This window comes from Phytophthora sojae (genome assembly GCF_000149755.1).
Source record: "Phytophthora sojae unplaced genomic scaffold PHYSOscaffold_5, whole genome shotgun sequence".
Taxonomy (NCBI): domain Eukaryota; phylum Oomycota; class Peronosporomycetes; order Peronosporales; family Peronosporaceae; genus Phytophthora; species Phytophthora sojae.
Genome location: NW_009258119.1, coordinates 2,735,126 through 2,750,192, shown reverse-complemented (window position 1 = coordinate 2,750,192; position 15,067 = coordinate 2,735,126). Strand labels below are relative to the sequence as shown.

Sequence of the window (15,067 nt, the reverse complement as noted above, 5' to 3'; positions counted from 1 at the left end):
GCCCCAACTAGCGGTAGTGTTGCTTGGATAACGTCCAGGGCTAATAAGCTCCGTTGGATCAAGGTCTTCTCATTTCTGTGCAAACGATTCAGCAATTCAACCTTGCAAAGGACAGCTAAAATGTATGGGTATCTCCTAACAACCTTCTGATGGATGTACACGTAGTAGCAAGTCCGGGGCAGAAGCGCAGCTCGAACTTCTAAGGCTAACCAAAAAAGCACTGCCAGCAGCAGTAACAGTGGTCTGACAGATGTGATCAGGATTGCCTGCACTTCAACACGCGTGGTTGCAGTTTATGTTTACGATCAAGTTAGCCGTGAACAGATCCTCATTGATCGGATAAATGAGGATCTCGCGCTGATCTGGTTGTTGCTCTCATCATTCCTCAATCTGAAGTCAACTACGAACGCAGCCTTCCAGCCGTCGACAAGCCATGCGAGCGCTGGCATTGGGGTCGCTCCTCCTCACCTTGGTATCTGCCAGCAATCCACCCACCGTCAACATCAAGAACGGGTCCTACTACGGCGTCTACCAGGAAACCTACAACCAAGACCTCTTCCTCGGCATGCCCTACGCACAGCCCCCTATCGGAGACCTCCGCTTCCGCGTCCCGCAGTCTCTCAATACGACGTGGACGGATGCCAAGAACGCGACCGCGTATTCCCCCGAGTGCTACGGCTACGGCAGCGACCAGTGGGTGTTGGGCAACGTGATCTCGGAAGACTGTTTGACGATCAATGTCGTTCGCCCCAGCAACGTCTCGGAGGGGGATGATCTACCTGTCGGTGTGTGGATTCATGGTGGGGGATTCTACGAAGGTGGCTCGCGCGACCCTCGCTACAACTTGTCGTACATTGTGAAGGAGGCTGCGGAAGCGGGCATGCCGTTCATCGGAGTTAGCTTCAACTATCGTCTCCAGGCCTTCGGCTTCTTGTGGGGCACTGCGGTCAAAGAGGCTGGCGTGACGAACTTGGGCTTCCGGGACCAGCGCTTGGCGCTGCACTGGGTACAGGAGAACATCGCCGCATTCGGTGGTGACACAAGCAAAGTCACGATCTGGGGCGAGAGCGCAGGAGGCCGAGGAGTCTCGTACCAACTCATCGCCTATGGCGGTCGTGACGATGGGCTGTTCCGCGGTGCTGTGATGCAGTCGGGATCGCCTGTCAAGTACATCCCTGGGGCGTACACGAACGCGTCCGATTGGGACGTCTACTACAACAACATCACCGCGGCAGCAAACTGCAGCGCTGCAGCTGGCACGCTAGACTGTCTTCGCCAAGTGCCCGTGGAGACGCTGTCAGCCATTCTGAACAGCTCGGTGGCCTCCTCAGCGTCATGGGGCCCGGCGGTTGACGGCGACTACATCCAGGACACCGGCCCCGCCCTGCTGAGCGAAGGAAAGTTCGTCCGCGTGCCGATACTTCTCGGCACCAACAACGACGAAGGAACGGCGTTCGGCAAGACGGGCATCGACACGACCGACGAGTTCGTCGAGTATCTGGTGAAGACGAAAGGCTACGGCCAGGACGAAGCGAACCTCCTGCTCGAAATGTACCCGGACATCCCCGAGATCGGCATTCCCGGCACTCTCCACGGCCGTCCTGCGGTGAGCTCTACCTACGGCGCCATGTACAAGCGGGTGTCGGCCTACGCCGGAGACAGCACCATGCACGCCCCACGCCGCTTTATGTCGCAGGTGTGGGCGCGCAACAACATCACCAGCTACAGCTACCTCTTCAACGTGCTGCCCGCTGGCATCTCGCAGTATCTCGGCTCGACGCACTTCCAGGAGGTCGCGTTCGTCTTCTACAACTTGCTCGGAGACGGCTACAACAACTCGGTGGCCACGGACCCGTTCCTGGGCAAGCCCGACAGCTTCAAGCAGCTCGCCAAAGTGATGACCCGCATGTGGGCCAGCTTCATCGTGGACCTGACGCCCAACAACAACGGCGTGACCGACGTCCAATGGCCACAGTACTCGCTGGACGACCCGCAGAACATCGTGTTCGACGCCAACGTGACGGACCTCGCCTACATTGAGACGGACGTGTTCCGCGCCGAAGCGATTGCGCACATGATCAACAGCGCGTAGCTCGCCTCCAGTTTTTGCGTAGACTTCCGTGGATAGCAATGCAATTTTGAGCTCGGTCTGTTGTCTGTTACCTTGGTTTGCGCTTGCGATTCCTGGAGTTATTTGTTCGGCTTGAGCCTCCACCTTAGCTACATCATCGCTTCTGCAGGCGAGCCTCGGTAGCTCTGAGCTGCTCTGCCTGGATTTTCGTCGCACGAGCTTGTGAGCAACCGAATTTCCTGCTGCGCGTTTCCTCGCCATTTCATCCATGGAGCTCGGACGGCGGCGATTTCACCACTCGATTTGCCTCCATGCATTACTGCGGGCACGCACGCGTTGCAAGCGTTGAACATCCTCATCGAAAACGCTGTGGACGGGCCAAGGGCGGCAAGAAAGTCGAGCGCGGAGCTCGTCTCTATCGGCGCGAGTGAGTCCACCTACAGAGCGAAGCCATCTTTGGGGGCCACGACTTGTGCAGGGTCCATGGCGGCAAGCAGGCCTTCCTGCCTGCCGCCAGCGCACTTGCCTGCCACACCGGCGGCATACAGTACCGAGGAGGTCAACGCAGTCAACGCGTCAGTCCGCTGTGGTCTCCGATCCCAGTGTTGCGTCAAATTGTCAACATACAAAATCCAAGTATAAATATACGGTTTTCGTACAATAGTTGCAGGCGGTTTTTACATCCTTATCCTTCAGAGCCTTCGGAGCCCACCCAGAGCCCACCAGAGCTAGGACCCAGACGCGCTTTCCGTTCCCCGGGCCCATGACGAAGCCCCTGCACCGGCAGCGCTCGCTGTCGTCGGCGAGCGGCGGCGGCGTGGGGCGCGACACGCCCAACTCGCGGCCCTCGCTGCAGACGTCCAAGGAGTACGTGGCCCGCGCGCAGCAGTTCGCCGACGCGCGCGTCCACGAGACGCTGCACAGGTACCACAGCAACCGCGCGGCCGCCTCGTACGCGCCCGGAGGCTCGGCCGGCGTGGACCGCTCGCAGTGGAAGCTGGCCAAAGGCGGCGGCCGCCACGACGCCATCGCCTGCTACAAGAAGGTCTCGGCGCGCGGCCCGTTCGGCGGCCTGAGGATACGCGCCAAGCACAAGCAGCAGCAGCAGCACGCAGACGACGCCATGCGCATGACCATGAGCGCCGGCAAGAGCGCGCCGTCCGTGGCCCTCTCGGACCAGGCCGAGCTGCTGGCCATCGGGACCGTGCCCGGCACGCTCGAGGACGTGCTGCACGGCACCGTGAACCTCACGCCCGAGGCCATGCAGATCGAGAGCGCCCACGCCCAGTGCGACCTGCTGGACAGCCGCGTGCTGGCCGCGCTCGTGGCTCCGTCAGCCAGCGCGCCGTTCCGATCGCTCACGCTCAAGTGGGCGCTGCGGCACCATGAAGTGCTGTCCCGCCATAGAGACTACGTGTACCTGGAGGCCACCGGCGTGCTGCGCGACCCGCAGGACAGCGGCGCGCGCGTGGGCTACCACCTCGTGCACTCGGTGACGCTGCCGTCCGCGCCCGAGCTGGCGCCGGAGATGCAGATCGTGCGCGGCCACTTGTCGTACTGCTACCTCTACCGACAACACAGCGAGAACGAAGTCGAGCTCTTCTTCCACGGCGGGATGCTGCCCCGCGGCGGCGCAAGGGACCGACTGGCCTTCTCGCTCACAGCAGAGGCCGTGCTGGCCTCGCCCAGTACGGTCGAGTGCGCCATGATGAAGAAGCTGGCCTTCTCGCTGCGGACCAAGCAGCCAGCAGCTCTGCGTCCGCCTTCGCCGCCATTGCACCACGTAGACGACGACGTCCGCCAGACGCAGGGCGGACGCAAGAGCAACTTCACCAGCAGCATGTTCCGCGGCTCGATGACGTTTGACAGCAGCCGCAGCAGTGTGTCCTTCGGCGGCGCGGGTGCAGGCGTGAACCCTTGTCGAGTGTGCCACCGCCCCGTGCGACCTTTCTTCGGTGGGAAAGTGACGCGCTGCGAGTTGTGTGAAGAGCCCGTGTGCAACCACTGCAAGGTGAACAAGAAGGTGTTCGTGTTCGAGAGTGGCGTGTTCCACCCGCAGAAGATGGACTTTTGCTCCGAGTGCATGGTCTCCACGAGCCGTTTGAACGCTGGCTGGGTGGCGTCCCAGGAGCTCACTGGCGCCACCACGCGGATGCGCATGAGTGAGCGAATCAGTCTGCAAGTGGAGGAACATGGCGCAAAGTCTCAATTTGGCTTGAGTTCGTCGTCCTGGAACGGCAGGATGTCGCGCATTGACGAAGGAGGCCGCGGTACCATGTCGTCGGATGGCCCCATGATGCATTCAGCACCTCAGTCTGTCGTCTGGCTCCCGACGGACCACCTGCACCCGCGCCTCACCTCGATCGATCCCATGGATCTGGAAGAGGACGAAGAAGAAGACGAGCACCCAAGTGATGCACGCCCCGAGGCCAAGTCATACGGCCGGATCGAAGACGACAGCTTCATCGATACGGAGGCGTTTGTGACGCTGGACGACGACGACGAGTTCTTTGACGGCGAGGAAGTCATCCCGATGATCGATATCCCATCCGAGGGCGAAGAGGACGAGTTCGAGGCTGAAAGAGTGCTCTCGCGACATGTGGTGGACCTCGTGCAGGCATAGATCGCCCGAGGCGATCGAAAAGCAGCGTCAGGAGCAGTAACACGTCTTCGGAGTGATACGAAGGCAGTACCTCTTATTTAATGGCAAAGTTAATGGAAAACGTTTGGTTATCTTCGATTGATTCAACGTGCCTTGCGTTTGTTGCGCTCTCGCAGCAGCTTCCTCATCCGGGCGGCGTACTCTTCCCAGCAAGGCCAGTCCGATGGGTGCGATGCTCGAGCAGTCAGCAGCATCTCGCGCTCACTGTCCGTCAGCGCGTTTTCTTGTCGGCTGCTTTGGCTCTTCATCATCAGCAGCACCAGCTCGGCAACCTGCGTCGTCGTGCGCTGTACAGGTAACGCCATCGCTTTGTCATGATCTGCTGTCACGACTGAGGAGACTTGGATCCGGATGTTGATCATCTCTGAGATCACCAAGCTGTCCGATGCTTCTGCTGCAGCCCACATGGCCTTGAGCTGCTCCGCATCCGATGGGGCCCGAGTGAATGGGGCGTCTACGACGGAACGGCCCACGACCAAGAGCATGCACGAAGCCGGCGTGCATTCCTACACAGTTCGCGTAAATAAGGATGCGATGCACGCAACAGCGGCAGCCAGGGAGACGAACCTGCGAGCGCAACTGGACTTGGATATTGACAGTATCACCTGAGGCAATGAGGAGGCCGAGTGCCGGCCGCACGCGGAACCTGCGCGGCGCCGTGCATTGCACTTTGAAGAGCACGGCGGTGCTGGAAATCGACGAATTGCGCAGCACCAGCGTATGCTGGCGGTGCTTCGGCGAGAACTCTAGCGGCGCGCCCTGCGCTCGACCCTCGTAGTGCAGCTCCATGAATGACGGTTGCGTCGCTTCAGCAACGCGGCAAATCGTGGCGAGACCAATGCCTGTGTTAGACTTTGCAGGGCCAAGTTTGTAGATGACAAGCTTGAACAACCGCAGAGAAGGCAAATGCGCTGCATACTGCGTCGTCAAGGGAGAACTGGCAAGCGGGTTGTTTAGCAGGATCAAACTCGTTGCATAACTCCTGAAGGGCATCTCTTGTCAGCAAAACCACATTGTTGGAGGCTTCTATTTCCTAGAGCGCCCTGGCACGCTCGGCCTTCTTTGGCGAATTTTGCTCCACCTCCACTTCGCCTCCGCACTCAATGTTCAGGGCATTGCAGCGTCCGAGCGCCACCACAAAAGTTGGCCTTGAAAACAAAGTACTGAGGCTGAAAAGGTAAGCTACTTTAACAGAAGTATGGATAACGATTCACTGAATTAAGGTACACAACCAGCCTGATTTTAGTAAATTTGCATCCGATAATTTCATCTCGAATGTTCTGATTGGTGTGGCGCACAAAGTAGGTTGCTGGTTGCCAGACCGGGTTGCAACTTGAGGGCGACTTGTCCGGCGACGCAGCCATCAGTGGACCATGCGTCGTGCCAACTCTGGAGAGCTCGTCGCCAAGGCGCGTGGCGGCGGCTCCAAGCTGCGCGCCAGCCGCGTGCGCCGCCAGCGCGACCGCGAGCGCAGCCTGGATGAGGACGAGCTGGAGCAGCGCTTCGGCCGCGCGAGTCTTTCGCTGTCGGCGCCCGTGTTCGTGCCAGCTGCGCAACGCGCCGCCCAAGCTCCGGCCTCGGCGCCTACCACGCCCAAGCGCTCGATGGCGTTCGTGACGGATCGGCGTGGACCTGCGACCTCGACGACTGCGGCCTCTGCGTCTCGAAAGCCGCGGCGCTCGGCCACCGCGGCGGCAGCTGCCAAGCTGCACCAGAACATCGAGGCGGCCGCCAAGAAGACCCAGCAGCAGCAGCAGACTACTACGACTAGCAGATCTACGGCTCGTAGTGGCAATGGAACAGCACAGCCCAAGCCCAGACGTCAGCGCATGGGGACCAAGGGCCTCAACAAACAGGGCCAGGCGCAGCCGTCGGCCAAGGCCGCAGCAGCGTCGCTGCACGAGCGACACAGGCGCAAGCTGTCGCTCACGTCGACGGAGCTGCAAACACAGGACACAACGAGCGAGCAGGAGACGGAGACGACAGCAGCCTCGACAGGTCAGCAGGATGCGGAGGACGTGTACCCCGAGACGGCAGGGAGCGCCTTCCCGCAGCAGCTCACGCTCTTCAGCCAGCAGAAGCGTCTGCCGCAGCGAGTGGCCAGTCGCGACGACGTCATCGACACCATCTTCAAGGCGCTGTTCGCGCGCAGTGAAGGACGGCGCAACCGCCCGCGACAAGCCCTCAGCGCGTTCGGAGACGACACAGGAACAGACACGGACGAGCCCAACGAGGAGTTCGTCAAGCGGGGACTCGCCAACGCGCTCTTCAAGGACCAGATCAACCTGCACGCGCCGTCGTCACTTCCGACTGCCGTGTCTCCGGCGGCGGCAGCAGACAGCCTCATCACCCCAACGTTCATGCACGCGCTGGTGAACGCGTTGCGCTTCGAGGACTTCCGCACAGCCAGCGCGCGACTCGACATCCTGCGCGCCATCCACAAGAGCTGCCCCACCAAGAGGTTGCATCTCGCACGAGCACTCGCCGACGCCACTGCTCTTCGCGTCGAGTACGTCACTGCGGTTGCAGCCCGAGCACAGAGCCTAGGCGTCGAAAAGAGCTCGTCGCAAGTGATCACCGATCACCAGCACGACCACGGACACGGCTTCACCGAGCTGCTGCGCTACTCGATTGAGCATGTCGAAGAAAGCTTGCTGGCGACTCCACCGGACGGATCGGATGCAGCGCAGGAACAGGAGGAGCAGCAGAAGGAACTTGTACGCAACTGCCTGACCAGCCTCGTTTCGCTCTGGCGTGCGCATTGGGTCGACCCCGCTGGGTCCGACGACGAAGAGCTCATCAGTTGTGCCGGCCAATTCGTGGCGTACATGCCGTCAGTGACTGGTCCATTGCTGAAGCGATTGCTGAGTGCGTGGCCGACTCGGTACCCGAAGCAGGAGGTGGGTGCGGTCCGCATGGTGGCGCGAGTTATTATGTCCGGGCCGCCGCTCCACCAAGTTGACCCGACGGAGGTGCTGCAGCGCCGCATTTTCACGCGTCTGGCGCGCACCCTTCAGAGTCCAAACGTCGACGTGGCCAAGGAGGCGCTGGCCTTCACCGGCTGCCAGTTCGTGCTCGTGCACTTCTTGGGGCGAGACGAGGTCATCTACAAAGCCATCACGGCGGCACTGCACGCCAACGTCGAGAGCCACTGGCACCACGGCGTGCGCAATTCCTCCGAGACGAACTTTGACCATGCGCTGGACTGCGTCGTAGGGGCCAGCAGGCTAAAGCCACAGACATACAAGCCCACACAGATAGAAAGTAGATGAATAGATAGACCACTAACCTTTGCGCAAACAAACACAAATTGCAGTGAGTCGACGTGAAAGTTGTCGACAAGAGGAACGATATGCAAAAACTTGTTTTACTTTTCCATCCATGACCCGAGCGTGGGGATTTCTCACTCGTCGTCGTCGCGCTTGCCGGAGCAGCCGCTGAAGTCGAAGCCGCAGGCCATGGAGATGACGAGGTAGATGACGAAGAGCCCGACGAGCACCAGCAGCAGCCAGAGCTTGACGTTGCGTCTCCACATGGACTTGCGCAGCTGCGTGGACGAGCGCTCGAACTTGACCGACTGGCGGTTGAGCTTGTCCGTGCGGTCCACGAGCAGCTCGAACTTCTCGCCGCGGTCCAGCACCTTCTCGATGTTCTCCACCATGATGTCCTTGACGTCGTCGATCTGCTGCTTGACCCGCGAGAGCGAGTCCGCGTCCGGGTTGGCGTTGTAGTAGTCGAGCAGGCGCCGGATCTCGTGCTGGAACTGGTCGTTCATGGCGAAGGCGATGGCCGTGAGCGCGCGCTCGCCGTACGCGGCCTGGAAGCGGCTCTTCATGTCCTCGAGGAAGAGGAAGGGCACGCGCCGCTTGAGATCGTCGTCGGCCATGCACAGGTACGTCACGCCGCCCTCGACGATGTAGTGGAAGATGTGCCGGTCGTAGACGTACGACATGCGGCCGTCCGCCGTCGGGATCTTGGCCAGCAGCACGCGCGTCACCGTGGGGAAGTTGCCCGACGTGGCCGTGTACTCGGCCAGCACCGTCTTCTCGCGCGACACGAGCGCGTACACGATCGGCATGGCGACCCTGGCTGGAGACTATAGACTGGGGACACGCGAATATGATAATTGGACCTTGAAGGGGAGAATGCTCCAGAGATCGCGCTCTTGTGCTCGATAAGCGTTCAAGTTTGAATAAAGTATGGGTTATATCGTACCTACACGGGAAAGATGGTCAAGCTGATCTGCCATTCTACTGTAGATGGGTTCACTCGAGTCCAGTTGAAGCAAGTTGCTAATGGCACACTAGGGGATGAAGTCTATGCGTGTATTTGCCGTTATAGCTATCCATCACTGCATCATCATCACTCGCGCCTCTATAACCTGCACACGCCAATTCGACACGGTCAGTACAAGGACACTCTTCACAGACATGGCACTCGACACTCCATAGACGCACCATCATCAGGTCGGCCCGGTCGAAGCGGTTGCGGAACGGGTACGCCAGCTTGTTCAGCTGCAGCAGCTCGTCGCGCAGCTTGTCGACCGACCAGCCCGCCGTCTTCGCCACCAGCTTCTTCAAGACCGCCTCCATTCGGGCCTGCAGCAAACACACAAGCCACACCACACCGTAAGCACATCAGCATTCCAACCAACACAAGAGCAAGCACGCCGCCGCCCGTACCTCGTCATAAATAAAGTCCGGTGTGTCCTCCACATCCTCAGCCACTTTCTCCTCTTCCTCTTCGTCGCGCGCCTCAGGCATCTGCTCGTCAGCAACTTCGCTCTGCGGTGCCGAGGCCTTCTCGTCCGTCGTGACGCCGCTGCCCTCCTCCGCCTCGACGGTCTCGTCGTCGCTGCTGTCCCCACCAAGCGCTTGATCCGTCAACATGCCTTCCGCGTACCGGTTGCCGAAGCACTTTTTCGCCAGCTCGGGCTCCTGGTTGACATACTCCAAGGCCTCCATCACGCTGTTCAAAGTCATAGTCTCGCCGTTGCGCTTCTTGTTCGGCTTGAACACGACGCGCTGCACGGCCAGCCCGGACTCCTTGCCCGAAGCTTCGATGATATCGAAGTTGTCGTCGCGCGTCCAGCCTTCCTCCTTCAAGAGGGGCCACAAGAGCTCATCGAAGTAGTCCGTCTCGTCCATCTTCTCCTCCGCGTGGATCAAGCGCACGGCGCCTGCCGCCTCCGCCGAGCTGTTGGATACATCCCGCTGCGTCTTCACCGACTCCATCACTGCGTCGTCCGTCAAGCGCTTGATGTACTTCACGCTCACGTTCTTCTCAGTACCGCCGAGAATGTACTTGACGTTGTACGTGCCGTCCTTATTGCGACCCTGCACGACGCCAGCTCCGCCCGGTCGATTCATTCCCGGATGCGTCCGACTGCTTACAAAGACACGATCGCCCTCGTCAAACACCTCGTCTTCGCTATCATCGGCCTCCTCGATGGTTCTCTCGTCAGCCTTCTCGCCGCTGTCAGTGTTGGACGGTTCCTCTTCTTCACTCTTCCCTTCTTCCTCGTCAAACCACTGGGTCACCTGCTTGTCACCTTCTGCCGCTTCCTTGCTGCCGCTTGGATCCTCCACTTCCGTCGCAGGCTCCTTCTTCACAGTCACCCTATTGCTGGTCATCTTGTGGCTGCCGCCGTTGGCGGTCGCGCGCGAAATGGCTGCATCCAAGCTGATCTCGGGAGCTTTTACACCACGGAGCCGCGCGCTGGTGCGCACGCCGGGCTTCTCGTGGGCTCGAGTCTGATTCTTGCGGGTGGTCTTCCCAGCAGAGTTTAAGAATCGCTGGCCGTACTCCCCATACAAACTTGGGTGGGCTCGTAGTCGCTTGGTTACTTCACGGCACTTGGCGAACAGGTCGTAGCCCTGGCGGATGCGGAATCGGTGCGCATACGACAGGATATTGTCCTTCATGGTGCCAGCTGCGTGCGCAATATGACGCGTCCTGCTGCGCTTGGGGTTGAACACATTGGCGTTCCGCACGATGAGCTGGACGTCGTCCATGAACTGCTCGAAGCACGTGTACTCTTCGTCGTTCAGTTTGTCCCGCATCGTACTCAAGTCCATCGGGCGCTTCACAATCAAATAGTAGTTCGGCACGGCGGCTGGGTCCACCGGAACGTAGAACGGCGTGTATGGCCTCTGCGAATAGCAGTAGTCCAGCACCTGACTCAGGAAAATGCGCAGCTCACGCAGAAAGTGAAGGTCTCGCTCCTTTCTCTTCTGCTGCTCTTCCGGACTCAGGTCAATGAACGACGGCGCAGGAGGAAGCGGGGCGAGCGGCAACACCTCCAGCTGCTCATTCTTGTTACGCTTGGTCTTCTGCACCGAAGGAGGCGTAGCGAAAGAGCAAAAAACTTGCTCGAAGTGGACCAACCGAGCGGCCTTGCTCGGTGAATCCAGCTCCATCACAACAGACGTTCGGGACACGCTGGGGTCCTCCTTGAACAATGCCAGCAGATCCTCCGGTAAATTCTGATCATCGATCGAGGACGACGCCGTGCATGCCAAGAACAGAATCGGCAGGTTGGCCCGGACTTGCAGGTTCATCAGCATCATCTTCAGCGTCAGGTGCATCGACTCGGTCGTGTTCCTCCACCACAGCTCGATCTGTGGGAGGTAAAGCACACACGGCAGACACTTCTGCGCCTCAGTGAGTCTCTGGATCAGAGCTTCTTCCGGGGCGTGCGAGTTCGAATCGGCAACAAGCGACGGATAGTCGAGGGAGAAGTGCGTAAGTCCCTCCAACGTGTGCAGCAGTGCTGGGCCAATGTACTGCTGCCCCATGCCAGCCTTGCCCGCAACCAAGACGCGAGGGAACCCTGAGTGGCGTGGTATATGAAGAGAAGCGATCGAGTGGACGCGCTTCTTTTGCGCTCGGTTTAGTGCCTTTTGCACGACAGCCGCGTTGGAGCTCTGGCAATCCGAGCAGAACCAAAGGCCACTGGTGGTGACCTCAGTAGACTCCTGAGCCGTGGCCGAATCCGAAAGACACGCACGATGGAAAGCACCAGGACACGCGTCGCAGCAAAGCAACTCGCCTTCATCTCCGTAGCAAACGTCGCAATCATCGTGGTTCGCAACGGCATAAATATCCTCGCCCTCGTCCTCGTCTTCGTTTTCGTCCTCGTCGGCACGCAATTCGCCTTTTACTTCGTCAGTGGAGGTGACTGCATCATCAATTGCGGCTTTGTCGAGAGGGAATAGCGGGAAGTGATTCGCCACATCGCGCAAGATCGTTTTGAGCTGCCCCTCCAGTAACCCTTTCACGGCGCGGGGCAATGGCGACGCAAACGAGCTCACAGCTCGGTGCGAAGCTGGGGTGATTTTCTTCGCTGCCTTCATGAAGTCACTGCGAGCTACAACCACCTTGTCCAGATTAATCAGCAGTTTATCTTGACTCGCATACACTTGCGGATACACGCGCCGCAGAGAGCACAAGGCCGCCTCGGCGCAAAGTGCTTTGATGTCGGCACCACAGTAGCCCACTGTTTGTTCGGCAAGGTCCGTAAGGAATCTGTCCGACAGTGGGGGCTTCCAATGCTTCGAGTGGATCGCCAGCATACTTTTCCGCTCGTTCACGTTTGGTAACTTGAAGCCTAGCTCTCGGTCGAACCGGCCAGGTCGACGCAACGCAGGGTCAATCGCATCCAGTCGGTTGGTCGCCCCAATAACGACGACGCGTCCACGAGAATCCATACCATCCATCAAGGCCAGCAAAGTCGACACAATCGATGCGTGGATTTGGTCTTGTTTGGCGCTACGCACCGGTGCGAGACCATCAATCTCATCGAAGAAGATGATCGAGGGCTGGTTACGCTTCGCCTCCTCAAACAATAGGCGTAGCTGCCGCTCTGCTTCTCCCACCCACTTGCTCAGACAATCCGCTCCTTTCCTCATATAGAACGTGACGTGCCGTCTTGGTCTCCCCTTCTTCTTCGATCCACCATGCTGAGCTGGGCTCGAAGATCCTTTTGATTCACTAGCTTGCTCGCCTTCATCATACACGGAGCACGAGTTCGCCAAAGCTCTAGCTAGCAACGTTTTGCCTGTGCCTGGGGGGCCATAGAACAGCACACCCGACGGTGGAGAGACCTTGTACTTGTCGTAAAATTCCGGGTACAGGAGGGGCAGCATCACCATTTCCTTCAGAGCCTCAATGTGCGACTTGAGGCCACCCACACTCTCCCACGTTATGCTGCGATCCACTTCCACAGGCGTTATATCAGCGCGTGAACTTGCACCTTTCCGAGAACCTTTGGACGATCGCCACGGGCTACTCGTTCGCATACCTCCGTCCGAGTCGTCGTCGTCCATGTACATGTCGGACGATGACGATCCTGAAGAAGAAGACGAGAGGGAGCGACGGCGACGATTCCTGTGCGCTCGGCTTCGGCCTCGGCTCCGGCGGCAGCGGGGAGGGGGCGAGGTATCCATGTCCGGCAAAAACAATCGTCGGTTGCTCGTAGAGCCGTTCGTAGCACTTCTCCTAGAGGCGCGATTGGCCTGTCGTTTGTAATACTCCGCGTACGCTGAAGTCTCTGGAGACGCGCCCGCATCTTCCTCTGCATCCGTACGGTGGGTTTTGGAGCGATCGCGCAGAGAATAGCGTCGTGAATTGTCCTCAGTGTCGAACACAGGTGTAGCGCTGGGCTTCGCTCGGCTTCGAGTGGTCATAGAGTTGCTTGAAGCAGCTTGACGACGCTCTCGCAGCTGGTAACGAGTCGAACTTGCTGGTCCTGCTTCGCCGTCCTCATCCTCCTGCTCATCCGAGTTCGCTTCATTCTCTGACTGGGACTCTTTGTCGGCATCTTCGTCTTGTCCGGCCTCGGCATGATCATCCTCTGCGCTCACTTCGAGCTGTGATCGTTTCCCTGTCGAGCGGGTCCTGGTCTCACTCTGCGGAGGCGATATGACGCTTGTCTCGCTTGTCGTGAGACTCTCTCGTGACCGCAGCGAGTATCGCGTCGCGCGCGAGCGTCTCTCTTTCTCTTGCTCCTCGCGCTGCTGTGCCTTGATCCGCCGGTTGATCTCGCGCATGTTCAAGCGGTCCACGTACTCGTTCGCTTGCTGGTGCTCGTCACCATTGTCTTCATCTTCGTCGTCGTCGTCTCCCTCCTCCTCCTCCCCGCCCTCATCTCGACGTTGCCGCTTGGACCGCCGGCTGCGACTACGCCGACGCCGGCGCTTCTTGTTGTTGCTGACAGCGGATTCGGGCGTCGACTCGGCGTCGGAATCCGCGCGCGAGTGTGAGCTGGCGAAGACGTCGTTGTACACGGACTCGTCGAAGCGCTTGGGTTTGCTGTGCCGCGTGCGCAGCGAGTAGCGCGAGGACGACGACGGCGACGCGCTGCTGACGTCTTCGCGACCCGTGGAGGGCTGCGGGCTGGCGATGTCCAGCTCTGTCTGCAGTCGGCGCTGTCGAAAAGAAACCAACCGCACACAAACACACGACCGTCAGATGACTCTGCATAATGCACGCCGGAGTGTGGAGACGCGGCATTGTACCGAGGGGCGCCTGACAGGTCTCTTCTTGCTCTTCTTGCTCTTCTTGCCCTTCTTCGTCGTCTCCTCCTCCTCTTCTTCTTCTTCCTCCTCCTCCTCCTCCTCCTCTTTTTCTTCTACTACTTCTTCTACTTCGGCGTCGTCCTCCTGAGCGTCATCTTCGTCCATCTCCTCGTCCTCTTGCTGCTGCTGCTCGTCGTCCTCCCTGTTCTCCTCCTCCTCCAGCTCGTCCGTGTCGCCGCCCTCCGACTGCTTCACACCCAGACACACAACCAACAGCAATTTGCCTGTGGGTCCCATGGTCCGGACCCATCCATCTCCACTAGGTAGGTAGGTATCGTACCTCCTCCTCCTCTTCCTCGGTGTCCACGGGCCGGGCGCGCACTCGCTGGCGATCCGGGGCCTCCACCAGCACGGGCGACGAGTCTGCGCACGAACAACAAGGAATGAGACGCTGTCTAGCTCCACCGGCGGGTCCCGCCACGCACCGCTGCTGCTCGGAGACGCCGCCGCTTCTAGCACGCTCATTTCGCGGGAGTTTTCGTGGACTTGGCGCTATTCGTGCAGCCTCGGCATCTGATTGGTCGATAATAATCTATTCATTCATCTGATTGGTGGAGTGCTAATTCAGTAATATAAATGTACTGAAGAATAGTGAAGCTGCTCAAAACTTGTGTCAAGAGTATCGCTTTACAGAAGTACTTGACTCGCGGCCATTTTATCGAGACTTGAGAGCATCTCGAAGAGATTACGTGTCCGCACAAGGATACAGTCTCGTTGTAGTCCATACATGTAGTAGAGTTGTTGGGCGCACTTAGT

The 15,067-nt window shown here is 59.3% G+C and overlaps 4 protein-coding genes across 4 annotated transcripts; 2 read left to right on the top strand and 2 right to left on the bottom strand.

Moving 5' to 3' along the window:
* Nucleotides 1-433: 433 nt before the first annotated feature.
* On the top strand, nucleotides 434-2,092 carry PHYSODRAFT_259933 (hypothetical protein; the record flags this gene model as incomplete). The annotated part of the gene is made up of 1 exon (XM_009530632.1): nucleotides 434-2,092. One exon carries the CDS (start codon nucleotides 434-436, stop codon nucleotides 2,090-2,092), a length of 1,659 nt encoding a protein of 552 aa, XP_009528927.1.
* A 742-nt stretch (nucleotides 2,093-2,834) lies between these two features.
* PHYSODRAFT_506091 (hypothetical protein) lies at nucleotides 2,835-4,694 on the top strand (the record flags this gene model as incomplete). Its single annotated transcript, XM_009530631.1, has 1 exon — nucleotides 2,835-4,694. One exon carries the CDS (start codon nucleotides 2,835-2,837, stop codon nucleotides 4,692-4,694), a length of 1,860 nt encoding a protein of 619 aa, XP_009528926.1.
* A 122-nt stretch (nucleotides 4,695-4,816) lies between these two features.
* On the bottom strand, nucleotides 4,817-5,726 carry PHYSODRAFT_333449 (hypothetical protein; the record flags this gene model as incomplete). Its single annotated transcript, XM_009530630.1, has 2 exons — nucleotides 4,817-5,239; nucleotides 5,301-5,726. 2 exons carry the CDS (start codon nucleotides 5,724-5,726, stop codon nucleotides 4,817-4,819), a joined length of 849 nt encoding a protein of 282 aa, XP_009528925.1.
* A 1,717-nt stretch (nucleotides 5,727-7,443) lies between these two features.
* PHYSODRAFT_354753 (hypothetical protein) lies at nucleotides 7,444-13,010 on the bottom strand. The gene has a single exon (XM_009530629.1). It carries the CDS (start codon nucleotides 12,884-12,886, stop codon nucleotides 9,371-9,373), a length of 3,516 nt encoding a protein of 1,171 aa, XP_009528924.1. The 5' UTR covers nucleotides 12,887-13,010; the 3' UTR covers nucleotides 7,444-9,370.
* Nucleotides 13,011-15,067: the final 2,057 nt, after the last annotated feature.